At 37.8% G+C, this 20593-nt stretch overlaps 1 protein-coding gene across 1 annotated transcript in view; it reads left to right on the top strand.

The window, feature by feature from the left end:
- Positions 1 to 20593, top strand: part of nol6 (nucleolar protein 6 (RNA-associated)) — a 309483-nt gene that overhangs the window by 151137 nt on the left and 137753 nt on the right. Inside the window, exons 14-15 of the mRNA XM_039757964.1 lie at positions 1727 to 1802; positions 8139 to 8279. Of these exons, the coding sequence (XP_039613898.1) occupies positions 1727 to 1802; positions 8139 to 8279 (217 nt within the window). The remainder of the gene's footprint in view (positions 1 to 1726; positions 1803 to 8138; positions 8280 to 20593) is intronic.

The following is a 20593-nucleotide window of genomic DNA, read 5'->3' as shown; positions in this document are numbered from 1 at the left end:
TGCGATGCTTGAATATAATAGCACCACGAATGCATCTGTATGTCAGCATGTTGCTTCACCACATCGAACCATTCATCAAACATTGAAGCGCATACATCGATCTCGTAGGATCCGCAAAGCAGCTTTCTGTCACATGTAGATAGTAAACAGAGACTCTGACATCAAATTCCAACTTTTATCACATTGCGCCCTCCGACATTTTGCTGGTACTGCAACTCGCGCACACGTCACGTTAATTTCTGAGGATCTGCTCAGAGGACGTGTCAAATGAATGCTGTGTGTGTATGCATTCTGAGCATGAAGTATAAACGAGCCCTTAGGGTGTTTTCGGGAGCCAAGCTTACCACATATGCATATATGTTTGAAAAAAACAAACTTTTGTTGTTTTTATTGTATCGATTTACAGTTTCTTTTATTTATTCTGTTACATAATGTTTTCATGAGCAAATACACACTAACAGCCCATTTAACTAACTTAAAAATAATTTTCTTTGGTGGTCTAAAATTTTCACTCAATTCCATAAATAGAACCTTTTGATTAGTAATTGATGTACAGCTTTGTTCGTTATGGTTGACATTGTTGACTTTTGGTCACTACCCTTGCTAAGCAAGTGATCAGATACTCCAAGACTTGATAACTCAATGTGTGAGATGTGGTAGCCAGAGTGTAATTTCATTGTGATTGGTACTTGCCTTATCAAATGGAGAAATCGCGATGTTGCATACTGAGAAAAAGGGCCAGTCTGTTAGTTCAGAAGAGAAATTCCTCTTTTAGTTGCCTAATGAGTTACAATTTGTTTCAGGGAGGGGGTTTAATGTTAAAGGGATTACAGGGAAATTCTTGTGTGCCATTCCAAGGAGAAAAAACAATGATAATCCGTACTACATAATTTTATTTCATTTTATTCTTTGGAAAGAGCTGTTGATCTTAGTTTCTTAAATTAGATTATGAGAGATTATTTTAATAAAATGTGTGTTTTTTTATTTATTAACAATTCTGGAATAAAGTTCAATCCCAGGAAAACAACATGTACATCCATGGTATATGAAGTTTGTTATATAATCATAAATATTTTTAGTGTAGTTAAAACTAGATGAAACTGAAACAGCAGTGAAACTGTAACTGTGAAAGAGCAAGGATACAATAAATGTCCATTTTACTCTTTCATCACTGTGTATGGTTGTATGTTAGAAAGGGAGACTACAGGAGCTACAGTATATGTCTCCCTAATTGTCCACACCACTGCACCATCAAGGAGAGTGAGACAGGCTGTGAGTATAGAAAAATGCACTTCTTACACAATGGCACATGAGAATGAGCAAGATTTGCATCTTCCCTTTTTGCGCCACAGTGATTTTTAGAGAGTGGCAATATGGGAGATGCACATATCCCTCTTTACTGTAGTACCATATGTAGCAGTGTGTAGGACAGAGCAAGACTATGAAAGACCTTTCTAGCACCATATAATTAAAAAAGCATATCACTGCAGATAAGTTCATTTTAATTTTGACATTCTCTTTCTTTTTATGTTCCTCTACCAGTTTGTGTAAAGTTGAATTGCATAACTTTAATTTATATAAATTGGAGATTCTATGTATTGTGGGTATGAATGTTTACTCATCGTGACCTCAGACATGACTTTTTTTTATTGCTTCATCCCTACAATCTAAACTTTGGTGTATGTTTAACAGTCATAGTGACCTTTTTTGGTATTGTCTTTTGCAGGCATGCTGATATCCCAGAGTCCTCGGTAAATTATGTTGGTGGTTTACTGGACAGAATTCTGCAAGTAGGACGAAAGGTAAGAATGAGTGTAGTTAGCCAGTGAGCTTCCTTTTTGTTGTTCTAGTGTTAACTATCCATTTAAAGCAGAGGTGGGTAGAGTAGCCAAAAATTGTACTCAAGTAAGAGTAGTGTTACTTCAAAATAATATACTCAAGTAGAAGTAAAAAGTAGTCATCCAAAAAATTACTCAAGTAAGAATAAAAAGTATTTGGTGAAAAGACTACTCAAGTACTGAGTAACTGATCATAATGAATGACTTATTTTTTAGAAATGTTTTAATAAGACAGACTAAAATATAAAATAATGTGCAAATTCTGTTATTTTCAAATAATAAAATTAAAAATGAGTAAAAATAAATAACATCTTTACAAAATAAATAAGTTCTAAATCTGTTTTTCACAACAAAGCTTTTGAAGCCAATAACTACAGTAGGTAACATGTATGTTTGAACAGTGCAAACTACTTACAGTGACAAGATATACTGTACACTGACAGTATAATACTGCATATGCACTTGCCCTCCAAATAGCACAGCTGATAGAAAATAACATTAGAACAAGGCAGCTTGTGCATGTAAAAGAAGCCTCACTTTACCTTGACTGTCTGTGTCTGTGCATGTTTGGTTAAAACGTGCTTGTTCTTCACTCAGTTAAGTGATGGTTAAGCTTCAGCAGGAGTTGGCTCTCATTTTTCATGTACAATAGAACCTTGATTTGAAAGTGTTTTGCAAAAAGAGCTAAAATCTTTAATAAATTTTGACTTGATAAACGAGCGAGGTCTTGCAATACGAGTTGTCCGTATACGCTTTGTCTGCTGAGCATCACATTATCACAACTGAGCTGATGGTGGTTCTCTCTCGCTGCTGGATTGTGGGCAATAGGCATTTGGCATGCCTCACTCACTGCAGAATATTCTTGAGAAGAATCTGTCCATGTCCTGAAGCTGTAGGAAAATTGTGTTGTGCAGCAAGGCAATATACCAAGTCTACAACTTGATTGGTTCAGAAGAAATGAACATTTTGCAGTGGCCTAGTCATCAGATTTATTTATAAAGCACATTTACAACAGCAGAAACTGAAGCAAAGTGCTGTACAAGGGTAAAAATATTTTTGCACTGGCTTAGTCAAAGTCCAGACATAAACCCAATAGAGATGCAGTGGCAGTACTTGAAATGAGCAGTTCATGTTCATAAACCTACCAGTGTGGCTTAATTAATTCATTTCTGTAATGTTATAGGGTAAAGATAGATATCAAGTTATAGGAAGTAGCAATTATTACTGTTAGTGCTGGTGTAACCAAATATTGAAAGTATTGGGCATTTAGTGTTCACTGTAGGTCTCAGGGATGCTGGAAGACTTTGTTTCTGGAATAAAAAGGTAATGATTTAAAAAACAAAATTATACAGTTAGGTCCATGAATATTTGGACAGAGACAACTTTTTTGTAATTTTGGTTCTGTATATTACCACAATGAATTTTAAATGAAACAACTCTGATGCAGTTAAAGTGCAGACTTTCAGCTTTAATTAAGTAGGGTGAACAAAACGATTTCATAAAAAATATGAGGCAACTAAAGCATTTTTTTAACACAATCCCTTCATTTCAGGGGCTCAAATGTAATTGGACAAATTAAATAACTGGAAATAAAATGTTCATTTCTAATACTTGGTTGAAAACCCTTTGCTGGCAATGACAGCCTGAGATCTTGAACTCATGGACATCACCAGATGCTGGGTTTCCTCCTTTTTAATGTTCTGCCAGGCCTTTACTGCAGCGGCTTTCAGTTGCTGTTTGTTTGTGGGCCTATCTGAAGTTTAGTCTTCAACAAGTGAAATGCATGCTCAATTGGGTTAAGATCAGGCGACTGATTTGGCCATTCAAGAATTTTCCACTTCTTTGCTTTAATAAACTCCTGGGTTTCTTTGGCTGTACGTTTTGGATCATTGTCCATCTGTATCATGAAACACCACCCAATCAATTTGACTGCATTTAGCTGGATTTGAGCAGACAGTATGTCTCTGAAAACCTCAGAATTCATTCGGCTTCTTCTGTCCTGTGTCGCATCATCAATAAACACTAGTTTCCCAGTGCCCCTGGCAGCCATGCACGCCCAAGCCATCACACTGCCTCCACCCTGTTTTACAGATGATGTGGTATGCTTTGAAAATTGAGCTGTTCCACATCTTCTCCATACTTTTTTCTTGCCATCATACTGGTAGAGGTTGATCTTGGTTTCATCTGTCCAAAGAATGTTTTTCCAGAAGTGTTTAGATGTTGAACAGAATCGGTGACCGAATCTGTTCATAACTTTTATGGACAAAATTTCTTGGTGCAGCCAGGGTGTTGAAGGGGTCCGGTTTGGTGGACTCAGGATTGGGTCACTGCTTTTTGCAGATGATGTTGTCCTGTTTGCTTCATCAGGCCGTGATCTTCAGCTCTCTCTGGAGCGGTTCGCAGCTGAGTGTGAAGTGGCTGGGATGAGAATCAGCACCTCCAAATCCGAGACCATAGTCCTCAGCCGGAAAAAGGTGGAGTGCCCTCTCAGGGTTGGGGGCGAGATCTTGCCCCAAGTGGAGGAGTTTAAGTATCTCGGGATCTTGTTCACGAGTGAGGGAAGAATGGATCGTGAGATCGACAGACAGATCGGTGCGGCATCCGCAGTGATGCGGGCTCTGCATCCGTCTGTCGTGGTGAAAAAAGAGCTGAGCCATAAGGCAAAGCTCTCAATTTACCAGTCGATCTACGTTCCTACCCTCACCTATGGTCATGAGCTATGGGTAGTGACAGAAAGAACGAGATCGCGAATACAAGCGGCTGAAATGAGTTTCCTTCGCAAGGTGTCTGGGCTTTCCCTTAAAGATAGGGTGAGGAGCTCAGTCATCCGGGAGGGGCTCAGAGTAGAGCCGCTGCTCCTCCGCATCGAGAGGAGTCAGATGAGGTGGCTCGGGCATCTGATCAGGATGCCTCCTGGACGCCTCCCTGGTGAGGTGTTCCGGGCACATCCAACTGGGAGGAGGTCCCGGGGAAGACCCAGGACACGCTGGAGGGACTATGTCTCCCGGCTGGCCTGGGAAAACCTTGGGATTCTCCCGGAAGAGCTGGAAGAAGTGGCCAGGGAGAGAAGTCTGGGCTTCTCTGCGACCCGACCTCGGATAAGCAGAAGAGGATGGATAGATGTTGAGATGTTCTTTAGCAAAGTGCAATCTAGCCTTTCTATTCTTGAGGCTTATGAGTGGCTTGCACCTTGCAGTGCACCCTCTGTATTTACTTTCATGCAGTCTTCTCTTTATGGTAGACTTGGATATCGATACTCCTACCCTCTGAAGGAGTTTCTCTTCACTATGGAAATGATTCTGCGATCATCCATCACTGTTGTCTTCCGTGGACGTCCAGGTCTTTTTGTTTTGCTGAGTTCACCAGTGCTTGCTTTCTTTCTCAGGATGTACCAAACTGTAGATTTTGCTACTCGTAATATTGGAAGCAATTTCTCAGATGGGTTTTTTCAGTTTACACAGCTTAAGGATGACTTCTTTCACCTGCATGGAGAGCTCCTTTGACCGCATGTTGTCTGTTCACAGCAAAATCTTCCACATGCAAGCACCATACCTCAAATCAACTCCAGGCCTTTTATCTGCTTAATTGATAATGACGTAACGACGGACTTGCCCACACCTGCCCATGAAATAGCCTTTGAGTCAATTGTCCAATTACTTTTGAGCCCCTGAAATTAAGGGATTGTGTTAAAAAAATCCTTTAGTTGCCTCACATTTTTATGCAATCGTTTTGTTCATCCCACTGAATTAAAAATGAAAGTCTGCACTTCAGCTACATCTGAGTTGTTTCATTTAAAATTCATTGTGGCAATGAACAGAACCAAAATTAGAAAAGAGTTGTCTCTGTTCAAATATTTATGGACCTAACTGTATGTTCACTCAAGTTCTTTCCCTAATATTGCATTTTATCTAATAGTCTAAAGACATTAATTTTGTAAAATAAGCAAAAACATAATATTAGGAAGTACACCAATACTTTTTCACAGCGTAACAGTCTGTTAAAATTAATCTTCATTTAATCAAAGAATTTCTTTCACAGGTTCCGGAGTAGTAGCAATGCTTTTTTTTTTTTTTTTTTAATGCTGTTTTTTGGAAAAGTGGGTTGAGTTTGCTTGAATTGCACACAGGAGGAGAGTCAACTTTTGATCATACAGGCTCACGTGGGACATGAGCTGGGACAGTCGGCAGTTGCCCTCCCCTCTTATATACTTGGGCACGTACCTGTCTGCTTCGGTGATGCAGTTCATAACACTGTATCGTTGACTTTCAGAATTTTCTGATTAAATCATAAAAGTGGATGTCCTAAAATCTTTCTTTAAAAAAACCTTAAAAATCCTTTTTATAGGGATTATACAGTCCTTAGTAATGTTTTAAAAAATAAATAAATAAATAAAGAAGAATTAAAATTTGAAGGATGGAAGGAAGAGCTTAAATTAAAATGCAGTATGGGCATGAAATTAAAGATAAACAGGAAGATTTAGCCAGAACAAAAATAATGGTAAAGAATGCCTTAACACTAGAATTACCAGAACCTACAAAAAAACTTGTAGATCCGTCCCACCTTAAATCGCTTCTTAAATGTAGAAGGGAGCTGAGTTTACCTTTGTTATAGTGCGTCTATGTGAAAACAGCAGTGTCAGATGCGGGGTTGGGGTGTGTTTGGGTTCGTGAACGCGGCTGAAATAATAAAACTGACTAAAAAAAAAAAAAAAAAAGCTAACCTTTACAAGTATCATAAATCACACCGGCTGTTACTGACTGAAATCAAGTGTATGTTTTTATTCTAAAATAGTAAGATTGAGAGCAGTCAAAATGGAGTGGTGCAGGATCAAACTCGCGACTTTTTGATTCCCAGTCAGCAGCTGATTCTATTGCGCCACGGAGGCGGTCATAATAAACGCGTGTCAATGTCGCATGTTAAGGCAGCTTTTTTTTTCTGCAGTTATATTTTTGAATAAAAAGTGCATTTGTTGTGTTTGTATTTGTACCTTTTGTGAAAGTGTTTCTTTGATATTTGGACTTCAAGCTTCATACATTATATAGTTTATGCCTACATTTTGTCATCTACTACTAGAATATAAAAAACGTTTCTGTTGTAACAATGTGTTTACACAGATTACTGTAGAAACGGAACAGACATGAAATGCGTGTGTTCCAAATAATGCATTATTTCCACTCTAAAACTCCACTTCACTCCCAGATAATCGAGGCATGAGCTGGGAGAAGTTCGTGCACGTTCTAAATTGGTGGGGGGATGGAATAGACGGCTGCTTGTAGCTTCTCTTTATCAGCACATTTAGAGGACAAAGGAAGCTGGCAGAGAGGTGTGAAGGGATTTAAGAAGCAATTTAAGGTGGGACGGATCTACGAGATTTTTTGTAGGCTCTGGTAATTCTAGTGTTAAAGACAGTTTAACTGGCGCATCTACTGAAGTAACAAGGAAAAAATTATTATTTACCTTATGCCTCTTTTACAAATCTAATATTTCTTATTTCCAGCATGCAGTGTACAGCAGATGCATGCACAAACCTTCCAATTGCATATGTGAGATTTATAGCCAGCATGATATCAAAAGCCACTGCAATTAATCAATCAGACATGAGAATAAGGAGGCAAATCCTAGACAATGAAAGTAAATAAAGCACTTGGATACTGCCAACTGTTGCATAAAGGACACTTCATTAAATGCACCATTTATTTTGCAAGTGGGAACCCAGCAATCTTAAGTAGATGGTACATGTATATGTTTTGTTGATAACATCTTTCCTTAGCTTGTATTAATAAATCCTTCCTTTTTTAAAATCCATACATACATCACTACTAATATATTCACTTTTCTTTGTAGTAAAATTAGTCCCTTTTGTATAGTATCATTTCAGTCTCCAGGCTCCACTTCTTCACTATTGTTCTGGTAGCAGGTTGTCTTCTAAGCAGGCGTCTAGTTGGGAATAAGATCGGTCAGGTTGTGGACAGATTTGCCTTGTAGTTTCCATTTAGAGGCATACAATTTCAATACAATATAAATCATATACAGTGGGTAATGTATAGTATGGACATTAATTTTCAGATCAATATATTTAAGTTTACTTAAGTTTTGACTTCAGCTATTTCATGTAAAGCATGAGAAATATGTTACATAAAGTGTAAAATATTGCAAATATTAACCCTAAACAGGATTTCCTAGCTTTATTAATTGTTTAACAGTTGTAAGTTAATAAAATAGTCCCATGTAAATAAAATATTTCAGCATTGTTTTTCACCAATATTTTTTTTGTTAAACCTGATTTTTTTTTCTCTCTAGCCATGCAGAACAGGCGAGGAAGAGAGCTTGAAAATCACCCATGCATTTGATGATCTGAATCGTAAGCTGTGGAACCTGGAAGGCTTGCCCCTTACCATAACATCTGTTCAGGCAGCTCACTCTTCTCTGCGACACACTCAGGTCAAACTAATTTTGAATTCACAATGTATCCTGTTCAAGAGCCAAATAAGATGATTAGGCTAAATTATAAGGGAATAATGAATTGATTACAAAATTGCATTTTATATTAAATGTTCACAGTAAAGTAATTGGTGGGCTGTAAACTTGAAGGATACGTGTTAATTCAGAGATGGGGACAAGTCGCATATGATCAAGTCCAAGCAAGTTTCAAGTGTTAACCATCAAGTCACAGTTAAGACAAATCAAGCAAGCAAGTCAAGTCAAGTCAAGGGTTCACCCTAAGCAAGTCAAGTCGAGTCCTGATAAGTTTCAAGTCAAGTCAAGTTGCAGTACTAAATCAAACAAGAGGTTAAATTTTCGATACATTTATTTTTGCACAGAAAAATTTTTACAGAAAAGATGAACTTATATACATATATTATGTATCTTATTTGCATTGCTATATTTAAATTATATGCATATCTGTGCAACATTAATATCTGAAAATAAAATTGTGTTGCTTACACAAAATGTGTAAAACTAAGAAATCCAGTCTAAAATGTATAATGCAATTCAATCTGAAAGGATTAGTTTATTTTGACAACAACAATGTACAGATAATTTACTCACCCCCTTGTCATCCAATATGTTCATGTCTTTCTTTCCTCAGTCATAAAGAAGTTGTTTTTTTGTTTTTTTTTTTTGTTTTGAGGAAAACATTTCAGGATTTCTGTCTATATATAATGGATATGTATGGCGCCCCGAAGTTTGAACTTCCAAAATGCAGTTTAAATGCAGCTTCAGAAAGCCCGAAATGATTGGTTATTTTCCAAACAAATTGACAATTTATATACTTTTTAGCCTCAAATGCTGGTCTTGCCTCCTCTCTGTGCAGTCTGTGTGATTCGGGTAAATACAGTTAATAGATGTCAAAAAAACAACAATCTTTTTATATCTTTAATGTCAAAAACATCCTGCAATGCTGTTTTTACATTTTTCTATAAAGGGCATTTGACCTTCTATACATGTTAACTGTGTAAACACTGTGTCTGCACTTTTGCTGCAATCTAAGACTGTATTTACCCGAATCACACAGACTGCGCAGAGACAACACAAGACCAGCATTTGAGGTTAAAAAGTATATAAATTGTCCATTTGTTTAGAAAATAACCGATTGTTTCGCTAGATAAGACTCCTCCTCCTCGACTGGGATCGTTTAGAGTCTTCTGAAGCTACATTTAAACTGCATTTTGGAAATTCAAACTTCGGGTTGCCATACATATCCATTATATAGAGAGAAATCCTGAAATGTTTTCCTCAAAAAAACAATTTCTTAATGATCGAGGAAATGTTTTATATATGATGCTTTAATACTTATGCTGTCCATTATAAGGCACAGTAGGGGATTTATCCACTCTTTTAATCTAACGTTAGTGATGAATCTCGTTAATTAAAATGAACGGATCTTTTTCATTTCAGCAGAATATAAATATAATGTATGTTAATATAGCCCAGTGATGAAGTTATGAAGCTTAATCGTCATCTCTGCGGTGGACGCGCAATATACACGTTTCATACATAATATATAATCTGATATATTTGTTTTCTATTTGAACTGGTTTCATTGTTATACAGCACACAACATTTTGTTGTTATTGTGAGTGTACACAAAAAAATTATAGACACTTAACGTAACCGATTCGAACGATGAAATTATTCTTGTCTGTATGACCAAAAAGTTTTGAACGAGTTATTGAAGGAGAAGTGATTGCACCGACGCTTTCATCTTCGATTTTCCTGAAAATTGTGACTCGAGTCAAGTCATGTGACTCGAGTCCCCCATCTCTGGTGTTAATATTTTTAAAGTTGAACTTGCAGTTGAAGTCAGAAGTTTACATGCATTTAGTGTGAATTCTTTAAAACTGTTATAATAAGGAAAGGAAACTCTGCATAAAAGAGTTATACTATATAGATTAATAATAGATAATTTCTTGGCTTAAAGTCTCAGAGAGAGGATGTGCACCATTGTTCATAATGGTGCTCAGTTTTGTTTTAATTCTCTCCTTTGCTACTCCCTCCAAGGGGTCAAGAGTGTGTTCTGTAACTGAGCTTGCCTTTTTAATTTGCTCGTTAAATTGGGTGGGCCTCTGTTGAAGTGATGTTACCAGCCGAGCACACCACAGTGTAGAAAAAAAAGATATGAAGGATGTCACTTCTCAGGGTTAAAGGAATGCAGTCTCCTTAGGAAAAGGAGCCTGTTCTGTCCTTCTTATGTAGTTCCTCTGTGTCATAAGACCAGTCCAACATGTCATTAATGTGGACCCCCAAGTACTTGCAGGAGTAAAGCACCTCTACATCCGCTCCTTGAATAGTGACTAGATTTAGAGAATCTGTGGTACAGCAAAAATCAACAACCAGTTTCTTGGTTTTGCTGATATTAAGTTACACACAGTTCCCACAAGTTCTCCATCTGACTTCTATACTTTCTCCCATTCTCTTTATCAATACTGCCCCATAACCAGCAGAATAAGGTGGTTATAGTTTTGCTTTTTTGTATTAGTTTTTATTTCTATATTTTTTCAGGCCTTACTTGGAAATGCAGTTAAGTTTTAGTTTTCCTTCATTGTTTGTTTTTAGTTTTAATTTAGTTTTTATTTCACAAAGACAATTCTTTTTATCTATTAGTTTCAGTTTTAATTTTGGTAATTGTGGAATGGAGCTCCTATGGAGTTTAGTTATATGTTTCAATGAGACAGAACTGTACACTTGTAACGGCAGACTCATTCTCCCAAACCGGCAGCTACACCACCAAGAACTGTGGCCTGGCAAGCTGAGGACATTAGATCCGACAAACCGTACTTCTTCCAAATAAACTTCCCCCCAATCGACAATCAAAAATAAGCCAACAAACAGTATGTAAAATAATAAAGTGAGTATATTTTGATAAAGAAAGAAATTAACAAAATCCAAACAACATATATATCATATGCCAACTAACCCAGACATACTGTAACATTCAACCCCAAAAGTGTCTGGCGGAAAGTAATAATAAAAAAAAAAAGTGCAGCACAAAGTTAATATACAATACCCCCTTGACCCCACACAGATCATAAACTCAAAGTACAGTGAAAGTATGAAACGCACATAAAAGTCTAGAAGATTTAACAGAAAATGGATAATGTTTGTGAACATGGTTCAGCTGGAAAAATAGACCTAAGGAAAGTACACAGATGAAAATGATGGCTTACTCCTCTCCCCAAACAACAAGAAACAGTCTCACTGCGTCTGGTACGTGGAGTGATCCAGAACTCCGGGATTTAGCGGTAAAAAGCTGTTGTTGTCAGGCGTTGAAAGTGGCAGGTAGACAAAGGTGTGAATGATTTAAAGCGGTGCGTTCTCCTGTCTCTGTAGCAGAATGGCAGTCTAGTAGAAAGAGATTTTTTTCTTTTTTTCTTTCTGTCCTTCCATTTAAATAGCAAATGATCAGATGCAGGTGATGGAATTGACAGGACCAATTATTGTGAAGGGACACGGTTCCCACAGTGTTTACCTTGTTTCCAGGGGAACATATTTACATACACATTGACCATTTAAACAGGGCAACACTACAAAAGTCAGGACTCAGCATAAAATGCATTTACGATTACATTAATACTAGAATTACCAAAGCCTACAAAAAACATGTAAACCCAGCCCACCTTAAATCCTTTCAAATCTCTCCGTCGGCGTCTTTTGTCCTTTAAATGTGTCGATAAGCGCAAGCAGCCTGGGAATAACTGTTAATCTTAGTGGTGTTTTGAGACAACGGAACTGGAAATTATGTGATCTGGAGGGATAAAAGCTGACAAACAACGCTGGTGTATCATGCCTTCTTGGTATCTCATTGTCACCTACATTTTTTTATTCAGTTTTATTGAGTGTTCCTGCTCACACTGAATTAGTATGCACCTTATGGTCCACGATGTGAAAGCCGCACTGACAAAAAACAGAGACATAGCTATATATGATATTAGGAATAATTCATTTTATGACCTGTATAGTACATTTTGGAAAACATTGTGGCACTGATGCAACATTATTCATATTCATTCGCATATCTTATTGCGGTTGTAATCAGTGACCGTGTTTTTTTTTTCTTCTTCTTTTTTTTCTCACTAATCTTGCCCAGTCTCTACATTTTGGTGCATGGTGGTGTTTCTTTTGTACTCCAGGACATGCAGAGGAAAGAATAATGCAGAGAGGTCAGTTCCGCACTATATACAATCATCAAATTCAAATGTTAACAGTTCCCATACACCCAAGGACCATCCTTCCTACATTTACGACATGTGTACCTGTTGCAATGTACACACTTCTCTCTATGCTGTTGCTCCCTATTACATTGAAAGTGCACCTGACACTGACTGAGTTTGTTTTCCTGAGGGATGCATCAGTCTTGGAACAGAAGCCTGTCGATGTTTCATCCTGTTTTTCTTTTTCCAAAGCCTTTTCTTGTAAGAAGTGTCGACAAAGTTCCTCTGCAAGGAGAGCAAAGAACAGTGTTCTTTTCTCAGTGGACCTGTGCATGCCTTGCACAGTACATGTGCGTTCATCGCCTCCAGCGTAAGCATGTTGCAGCACACAGCAACCAGCCACCCACGTGATCCTGGTCGCACTGCATAAGCTCACGCTTTCTGGTGCATGATGTCAACACAGCATCAGGGGAAAATGAAGAGACAAATATATGTGACATTTTGAAGAAATCATTGTATGACCTGAATAGTACCAATCAGAAAACATTACCACACTAATGCAATATTATTTGAAAATGAACAACGGCACATCAGGTGTAAATTTATGGTACTTGTAACAGTTATCTTTTTTTTTTTTTTTTTCATTTCTATTCTCTCAGTCACGTTCACGCTGTTTAATATTTTCCCCTATTTGACTTATACATCTTCTCCCAGTCTGTTATTTAGAAGTAGTCTCCAGCCTCCAGTTTCCCTACTTTTATTATAATGGGGGTAACGGGTTGCCCTCTAATAACAGGCTAAGAGCTGGGAATAAGATCAACCTGGTTGTGATCAGATTTGCCTAAGGGGTTGGGTTTTGAAGGTCTATTGAATAGAACGTTGTAAACCTCATCTTAAAATCAATGTTTAGTAGGGTTTCTCAAAACACATAGTAATTGAGTGGCACATTAAGCATGAAGCATTCTAAGTGTTCCCTAACTCAGTCGTTAATCGCTACGTGCTTTTTAACTGGGCTTTCTCTTCTGCTGACTGGGGCGTGTAGGCAGTGATCACCACATAGAATATATTACATTCATGATATTGCACTTCTCTGAGCATTTTAGAAGTCTAAGATCTACACTTGATATAATTTTAATGGTTAAATGTATTAAACATGTGGGAGCACGGTGGCGCAGTGGTAGCAATGAGCTGGCACCTTATCAGGGGACTATTCTGCCTCACGCATTCCTGCTGGAATGGGTGTGATCCTGCATTGAATAATTTATTGCAGCAGTACTGTCTATGTCAAATGTACTAGCCCCCATTTCCTGTCCTTCCATTTTCTTTCTCCATGTAACCAATTGCCTTACAATAAGAATCTATAATAAATGTCAAACCAGCTGTAAGCTTAGAATGCAGATTCTTCAAAACTTTTAAAGAACACTGAAAAATCTTCATTATACATGTTTAATTATTCCATCCATCCAGGGTCGCGCCACTCCCAGAAAGCATCTAGTGTGAGGTAGGAACAGTCTCAAGATGAGGTGCCAGCTCATTGCAGGGTGAAAACGAGCACACATATACACTAGTAGCATCAATTTAACATCAGAATCCGCTAACCTGCATGCTTTTGGAAGGAAACTGAAGCATGCAGAGGAAACCCACCAGGAAAACGTATAAACTTCAGGCAGGGGGACCCCGGGACATGACCCCCTTACTGTGAGGCAACAGCGCTTCTGCCCCGTCACTGTGCCCCCACATGTTTATATACTAATGGCATACATTATTTTAAATGAAGTTAACAATTTATCTGTAAAACATAATGTACATACTTGAATGCGTCTCATCATTACACTATCAGCTATACATCAGCTGCACACAGCTCCAAGTGGATAGCTCTTGGAATTCTAAACCTACTTGGAAGGCAGTTATCATCATGGGACAAGATATCAGTATGATTTGTAAATAAGCACTCTCTTCTCATTCTTCCATTTGCGGAGTCTTCTAACAATGCTAAAGCATTCATGGCAGTTGGAATAGTTTAGCCATTCCATGCACCATTATATTGTTACAGGTTGATTACAATCAAATGCTTTCAATCTGTAAACAATATACAATTTCAGTGTATTTCATAAAGCCCACTTCATAGATTCAAATATGTAAAAGAAAGGGAAACCGCACAGAAACAGTAGTACTGCTTTGACGCTGGTGCCACTTGTTTGCAAAACCAAGCAGAGACATTCATATGCATTGACTGAGGCTTCTATGAAAATGTGTGCTTCTTTATGCCTAGTTTAGTTTTTATACATCTCGAAGTGAGCATGGAAATGGGCATAAACCTCATTTATACATGAGGCCCCAGATCTTTCCTTCTGTCTCCGGACCCCCAGCCAGTACTTGCAGATCAACCATGCTTTCAGAGTCTTACACTTTTTGTAGCACTTCTCCATCTCCTCTGCTCTCTCATAAATCTGCTCGTCTTTTTAAGTCCTCTCTGTTCTTAAGGCCTCATCCACGAACACCACCCTTACTATACTTAAATTTCCTCAGCACTTATGGAAGTTGTCTCAGCTTGCTTCGCCAGGTACATCCCAACCCAAAACTAGTTTCAGTCTGCTTTCTCAATCTTGTCCTCCTTTTTCTGCTTATCCCTTTCAGCACTTGCCTCTTAACAATTTATATGGCCGGTGTCTGCCTCAAGTTGCTGCTCTTCAATCACCATGCTGCTAAAGAGCAACTACTGCATTTAGAAGGTGCATATGCCTGTCAAAATTGATTAAGCTACCGGGTAAGAATGAAAAGAAATCATTAAAATTACTTAAAAAAAAATTCCCAAAGACGTCCTGCAACACACCCTGTCACACACCTCTAATGGGTGCTTTAACATTCTGCATTAGAAAATAGATGTTTGATTATGGCCAAAAACTCCTGTTTTTGTGCTCTGCCATTTGCAAGGTTATTTCACTTCATATTTGGGTGATTAAAGATTTAAAGCCTATTTCCTCCATAATGTAATGTATGGATTATTAAAATTGAAGCTGTTGCCTGTTTTGGTAGATCTAGAACACACTTTCAATAACAGGACTTTATCCCTAATGCTTGTTAGTCAAATCCAAAAATCCTTACTAAGTTGTGTGTATCATCCAGTTGAATAAGACATGTATTCAAGTATTGTTTTATATAATCGTGGCTCCACCACTGTTTTCATTTTGCCTTTCTTCCCTAAAAAACGGGTTAACCTGTTATGCTCATCCCCATCTCTCAGATGTGATCCAGTTTCTGTTTTTGCTTTAACACTAGAATTATCAGAGTCTACGAAAAACTCGTAGATCTGTCCCACCTTAAATCGCTTCTTAAAACCGTTCTCACCTCTCCGCCAGCCTCCTTTGTCTTGTACTGTAAATGTGCCGATAAAAACAAACTGCAAGCAGCCGGCTATTCCATCCCCCCACCAACTTAGAACGTGCACGAACTTCTCCCAGCTCATGCTTATCTGGGAGTGAAGTGGAGTTTTAGAGTGGAAATAATAGATTGTTACTTGGAACACACGCATTTCATTTGTGTTCCGTTTCTACAGTAATCTGTGTAAACACAATGTTAAAACAGAAACTTTTTCATATTTTAGTAATAAATGTTACAAAATGTAGGCATAAGCATCGCCTGAAAGCCAAAGATCAAATAAACACTTTCATAAAAGGTTCAAGAGTTTTACAACAGCTTCCGTGGCGTACTGGTAAGACTTGCTGTACCTCAAGAGATCCAAGTTCAATTCTCCGCTGGGGTGAAAGAGTATTTATTTATTTATTTATTTTTAACCTTCGCCGTTTTGCCTACCTGAACTCCCTGTTTATCTATATAGTAACAGTAATTTTTATTATATAGGAGCTTCCCTATCTGCCTATCATATAGTCCCTTTCCTTCCTATCTATCTGTATATCTATCCCCTTAGCTGTTTTTTTATATATCTATTATACAGTGCCTTCCCTGTTTATTTATATATCTAGTGCCTTCTCTGCCTATCTGTCTGTCTGATTGAATATAGCGCTGAACTTACTGCTCTGTACTATTCTGTCCTCTGCATGTCCTGTGGTACAAAAGAAACACCACCATACAGCAACACGTGCAAACTGGCAAGATCGGGGAAAAAAACATGCGGTCACTGATTACAAACCGCAAGATGAATGAAAGAGACAATATATGTAAAAACATTTGCACTAATGCAATATTATTTGAAAACGAACCGCGTCAGATTGGGTTTGAATATGCGATCGATCTGACGCTGTTCATCTTCAAATAATATTACATGTACTGTGCGTTGAAACTGCTGCACTGAATAAGCTGACGCCTTCTGTAACAGCATCAGCGTGCATTCAAACCCGATCTGACATTGTTCGTTTTCAAATAATATTGCATGTACTGTACTATTTTAGAATAAAAACATAATTTGATTTCAGTCAGTCTGTAAGGGCCAGTGTAAATGCATGATAATTGTAAAGGTTAGATTTTTTTTTTTTAATTCAGTTCCATTCTCTCAGTCGCGTTTATGATCCCCCCTCCTCCCCTTTTGACACTGCTGTTTTCACCTAAAGACACGCTATAGCTCAAATGTGATTTATTTGGAGACACGCTATAGCTCAAATGTTATTTATATAGGGAAGAAAGTGCAGTCAGGTGCTCATTCAGTTTAATAGGAACCATAGCACAGAGTGATGTGTACACTGCAACAAGTACACATGTCGTAAATGTAGGAAGGGTGTGTGGGAATTGTTAATATTTGAATGTGATGATTTTATATAGCATGGATTGGAAATCAGCAGTTCTTAGCATTGCACCACGCAAGCTGTCGTATCAACCGCCTACTGTAACTTGCTTTATTTTTTCTTCACTTATAGTCTAGAATAAAAGTGCACTTGTTTTGTTATACTTGTACACCAGCATATGTTCCTGTGTTTGAGTGACACGGGCATGCTCAAAAAACAGACGTGTAATGCAACGAAAAGTGCACGCAGGCACTTCATTTCGCAAGCATTGGTACGAGAATGCAGTCACAAGTACACCGGCTGTTACACACTGAAATCAAATGTATGTTTTTATTCTAAAATAGTAAGAATAAGAGCAGTTTACTTCTCAAAACTGAGTCATGCAGGATTGAACTCATGACCTTTTGATTACTAGTCAGCAGCTGATATTACGCTACCATGGCAATTGTAGTATACAGTGGTGTGAAAAACTATTTGCCCCCTTCCTGATTTCTTATTCTTTTGCATGTATGTCACACAAAATGTTTCTGATCATCAAACACATTTAACCATTAGTCAAATATAACACAAGTAAACACAAAATGCAGTTTTTAAATGATGGTTTTATTATTTAGGGAGAAAAAATCCAAACCTACATGGCCCTGTGTGAAAAAGTAATTGCCCCCTTGTTAAAAAATAACCTAACTGTGGTGTATCACACCTGAGTTCAATTTCCGTAGCCACCCCCAGGCCTGATTACTGCCACACCTGTTTCAATCAAGAAATCACTTAAATAGGAGCTGCCTGACACAGAGAAGTAGACCAAAAGCACCTCAAAAGCTAGACATCATGCCAAGATCCAAAGAAATTCAAGAACAAATGAGAACAGAAGTCATTGAGATCTATCAGTCTGGTAAAGGTTATAAAGCCATTTCTAAAGCTTCGGGCCCTCCGCGAACCACAGTGAGAGCCATTATCCACAAATGGCAAAAACATGGAACAGTGGTGAGCCTTCCCAGGAGTGGCCGGCCGACCAAAATTACCCCAAGAGCGCAGAGACGACTCATCCGAGAGGTCACAAAAGACCCCAGGACAACGTCTAAAGAACTGCAGGCCTCACTTGCCTCAATTAAGGTCAGTGTTCACAACTCCACCATAAGAAAGAGACTGGGCAAAATGGCCTGCATGGCAGATTTCCAAGACGCAAACCACTGTTAAGCAAAAAGAACATTAGGGCTCGTCTCAATTTTGCTAAGAAACATCTCAATGATTGCCAAGACTTTTGGGAAAATACCTTGTGGACTGATGAGACAAAAGTTGAACTTTTGGAAGGCAAATGTCCCGTTACATCTGGCGTAAAAGGAACACAGCATTTCAGAAAAAGAACATCATACCAACAGTAAAATATGGTGGTGGTAGTGTGATGGTCTGGGGTTGTTTTGCTGCTTCAGGACCTGGAAGGCTTGCTGTGATAGATGGAACCATGAATTCTACTGTCTACCAAAAAATCCTGAAGGAGAATGTCTGGCCATCTGTTCGGCAACTCAAGCTGAAGCGATCTTGCGTGCTGCAACAGGACAATGACCCAAAACACACCAGCAAATCCACCTCTGAATGGCTGAAGAAAAACAAAATGAAGACTTTGGAGTGGCCTAGTCAAAGTCCTGACCTGAATCCAATTGAGATGCTATGGCATGAACTTAAAAAGGCGGTTCATGCTAGAAAACCCTCAAATAAAGCTGAATTACAACAATTCTGCAAAGATGAGTGGGCCAAAATTCCTCCAGAGCGCTGTAAAAGACTCATTGTAAGTTATCGCAAATGCTTGATCGCAGTTATTGCTGCTAAGGGTGGCCCAACCAGTTATTAGGTTCAGGGGGCAATTACTTTTTCACACAGGGCCATGTAGGTTTGGATTTTTTTTTTCTCCCTAAATAATAAAAACCATCATTTAAAAACTGCATTTTGTGTTTACTTGTGTTATATTTGACTAATGGTTAAATGTGTTTGATGATCAGAAACATCTTGTGTGACAAACATGCAAAAGAATAAGAAATCAGGAAGGGGGTAAATAGTTTTTCACACCACTGTATGTGTGTCAATGTGGCATGCTAAGGCGACTTTTTTTTCTGCAGTTATATTTTTGAATAAAAGCATACTTGTTCTGTTCACGTTTTGTGAAAATGTTTCTTCGATATTTGGACTTCAGGCTTCATACATTATATAGTTTATGCCTACATTTTGTCATTTACTACTACAATATGAAAAACGTTTCAGTTTTAAAAATGTGTTTACACGGATTACTGTAGAAACGGAACACACGTGAAATGCGTGTGTTCCAAATAACGATCTATTATTTCCACTCTAAAACTCCACTTCACTCCCAGATAATCAATCAAGGCGTAAGCTGGGAGAAGTTCGTGCACATTCTAAGTCGGTGGGGGATTGAATAGCCGGCTACTTGCAGCTTTTCTTTTATCAGCATATTTAGATTAACAAAAGACGCTGACGGAGAGGTGAGAACGGTTTTAAGAAGCGATTTAAGGAGGGACGGATCTACAAGTTTTTGCATAGTCTCTGGTAATTCTAGTGTTAATATCATAATTATGTGCAATCTTTTATAACTCCAACTCGTTTTATTCTTGATACATCTAGCATTAAGGCAAACAATTTTAATTTATTACTCATATTTCTATAAATACAACACCAGGATATTTTACTTACAGAAGTTTTTAGATGACTTTGCATTAATAGTGTGTATTGATAAGGGGGATAAGACAGTTTTATTGATATTTGCTGCACCCCATAGCCTTCACGTCTGGTCACTGTTCAGAGGCTAAATGTGGAAGTGATTCATTGCTAGAAATACTAAGAGGTCTGCATTTACGACTGACAGAACTTGTTTAGAAACATAAAGTACTATATAAGAAAGGGCAGATTCTTTTTTCCTTAATAGACAGCATTCGTTATTATTATTGGTGTTGAGATGCTTTACATATTCTGCAACTCTGACAGCCAGAATTAATTTCTATACTGTGGAGGCCCACTGAATCAACAATCTAATTAGGATTACAGGCTTGGTTATAGGATGTGCTCTGTTGTATACCTTAGGAATAGACATATTACAAATTCATTTTACAATGAACAAGTTGGAACTGTGTCTAAAACACAAGGTAGCAGGATTCATTTTGGAAATTAAACTCTATTTTTTCATGAGTTTTATATTGATAAGATGGTATATAATAGGTGTAACATGATTTGTTCCAGTTTTACTAGACCAAGAATCTTTAATCTTTTGTTGTTTAATATTAAACTAACTAATAAAGCAATTGCTACTAATATGTGAAATTATCTTCAGATTTTAGATTTTGTTATTTGCAGGTTA

This window comes from Polypterus senegalus, chromosome 7, assembly GCF_016835505.1.
Source record: "Polypterus senegalus isolate Bchr_013 chromosome 7, ASM1683550v1, whole genome shotgun sequence".
Taxonomy (NCBI): domain Eukaryota; kingdom Metazoa; phylum Chordata; class Cladistia; order Polypteriformes; family Polypteridae; genus Polypterus; species Polypterus senegalus.
The sequence above is the reverse complement of the archived record's forward strand: the minus strand, read 5'-3'. Positions and strand labels throughout refer to the sequence as shown.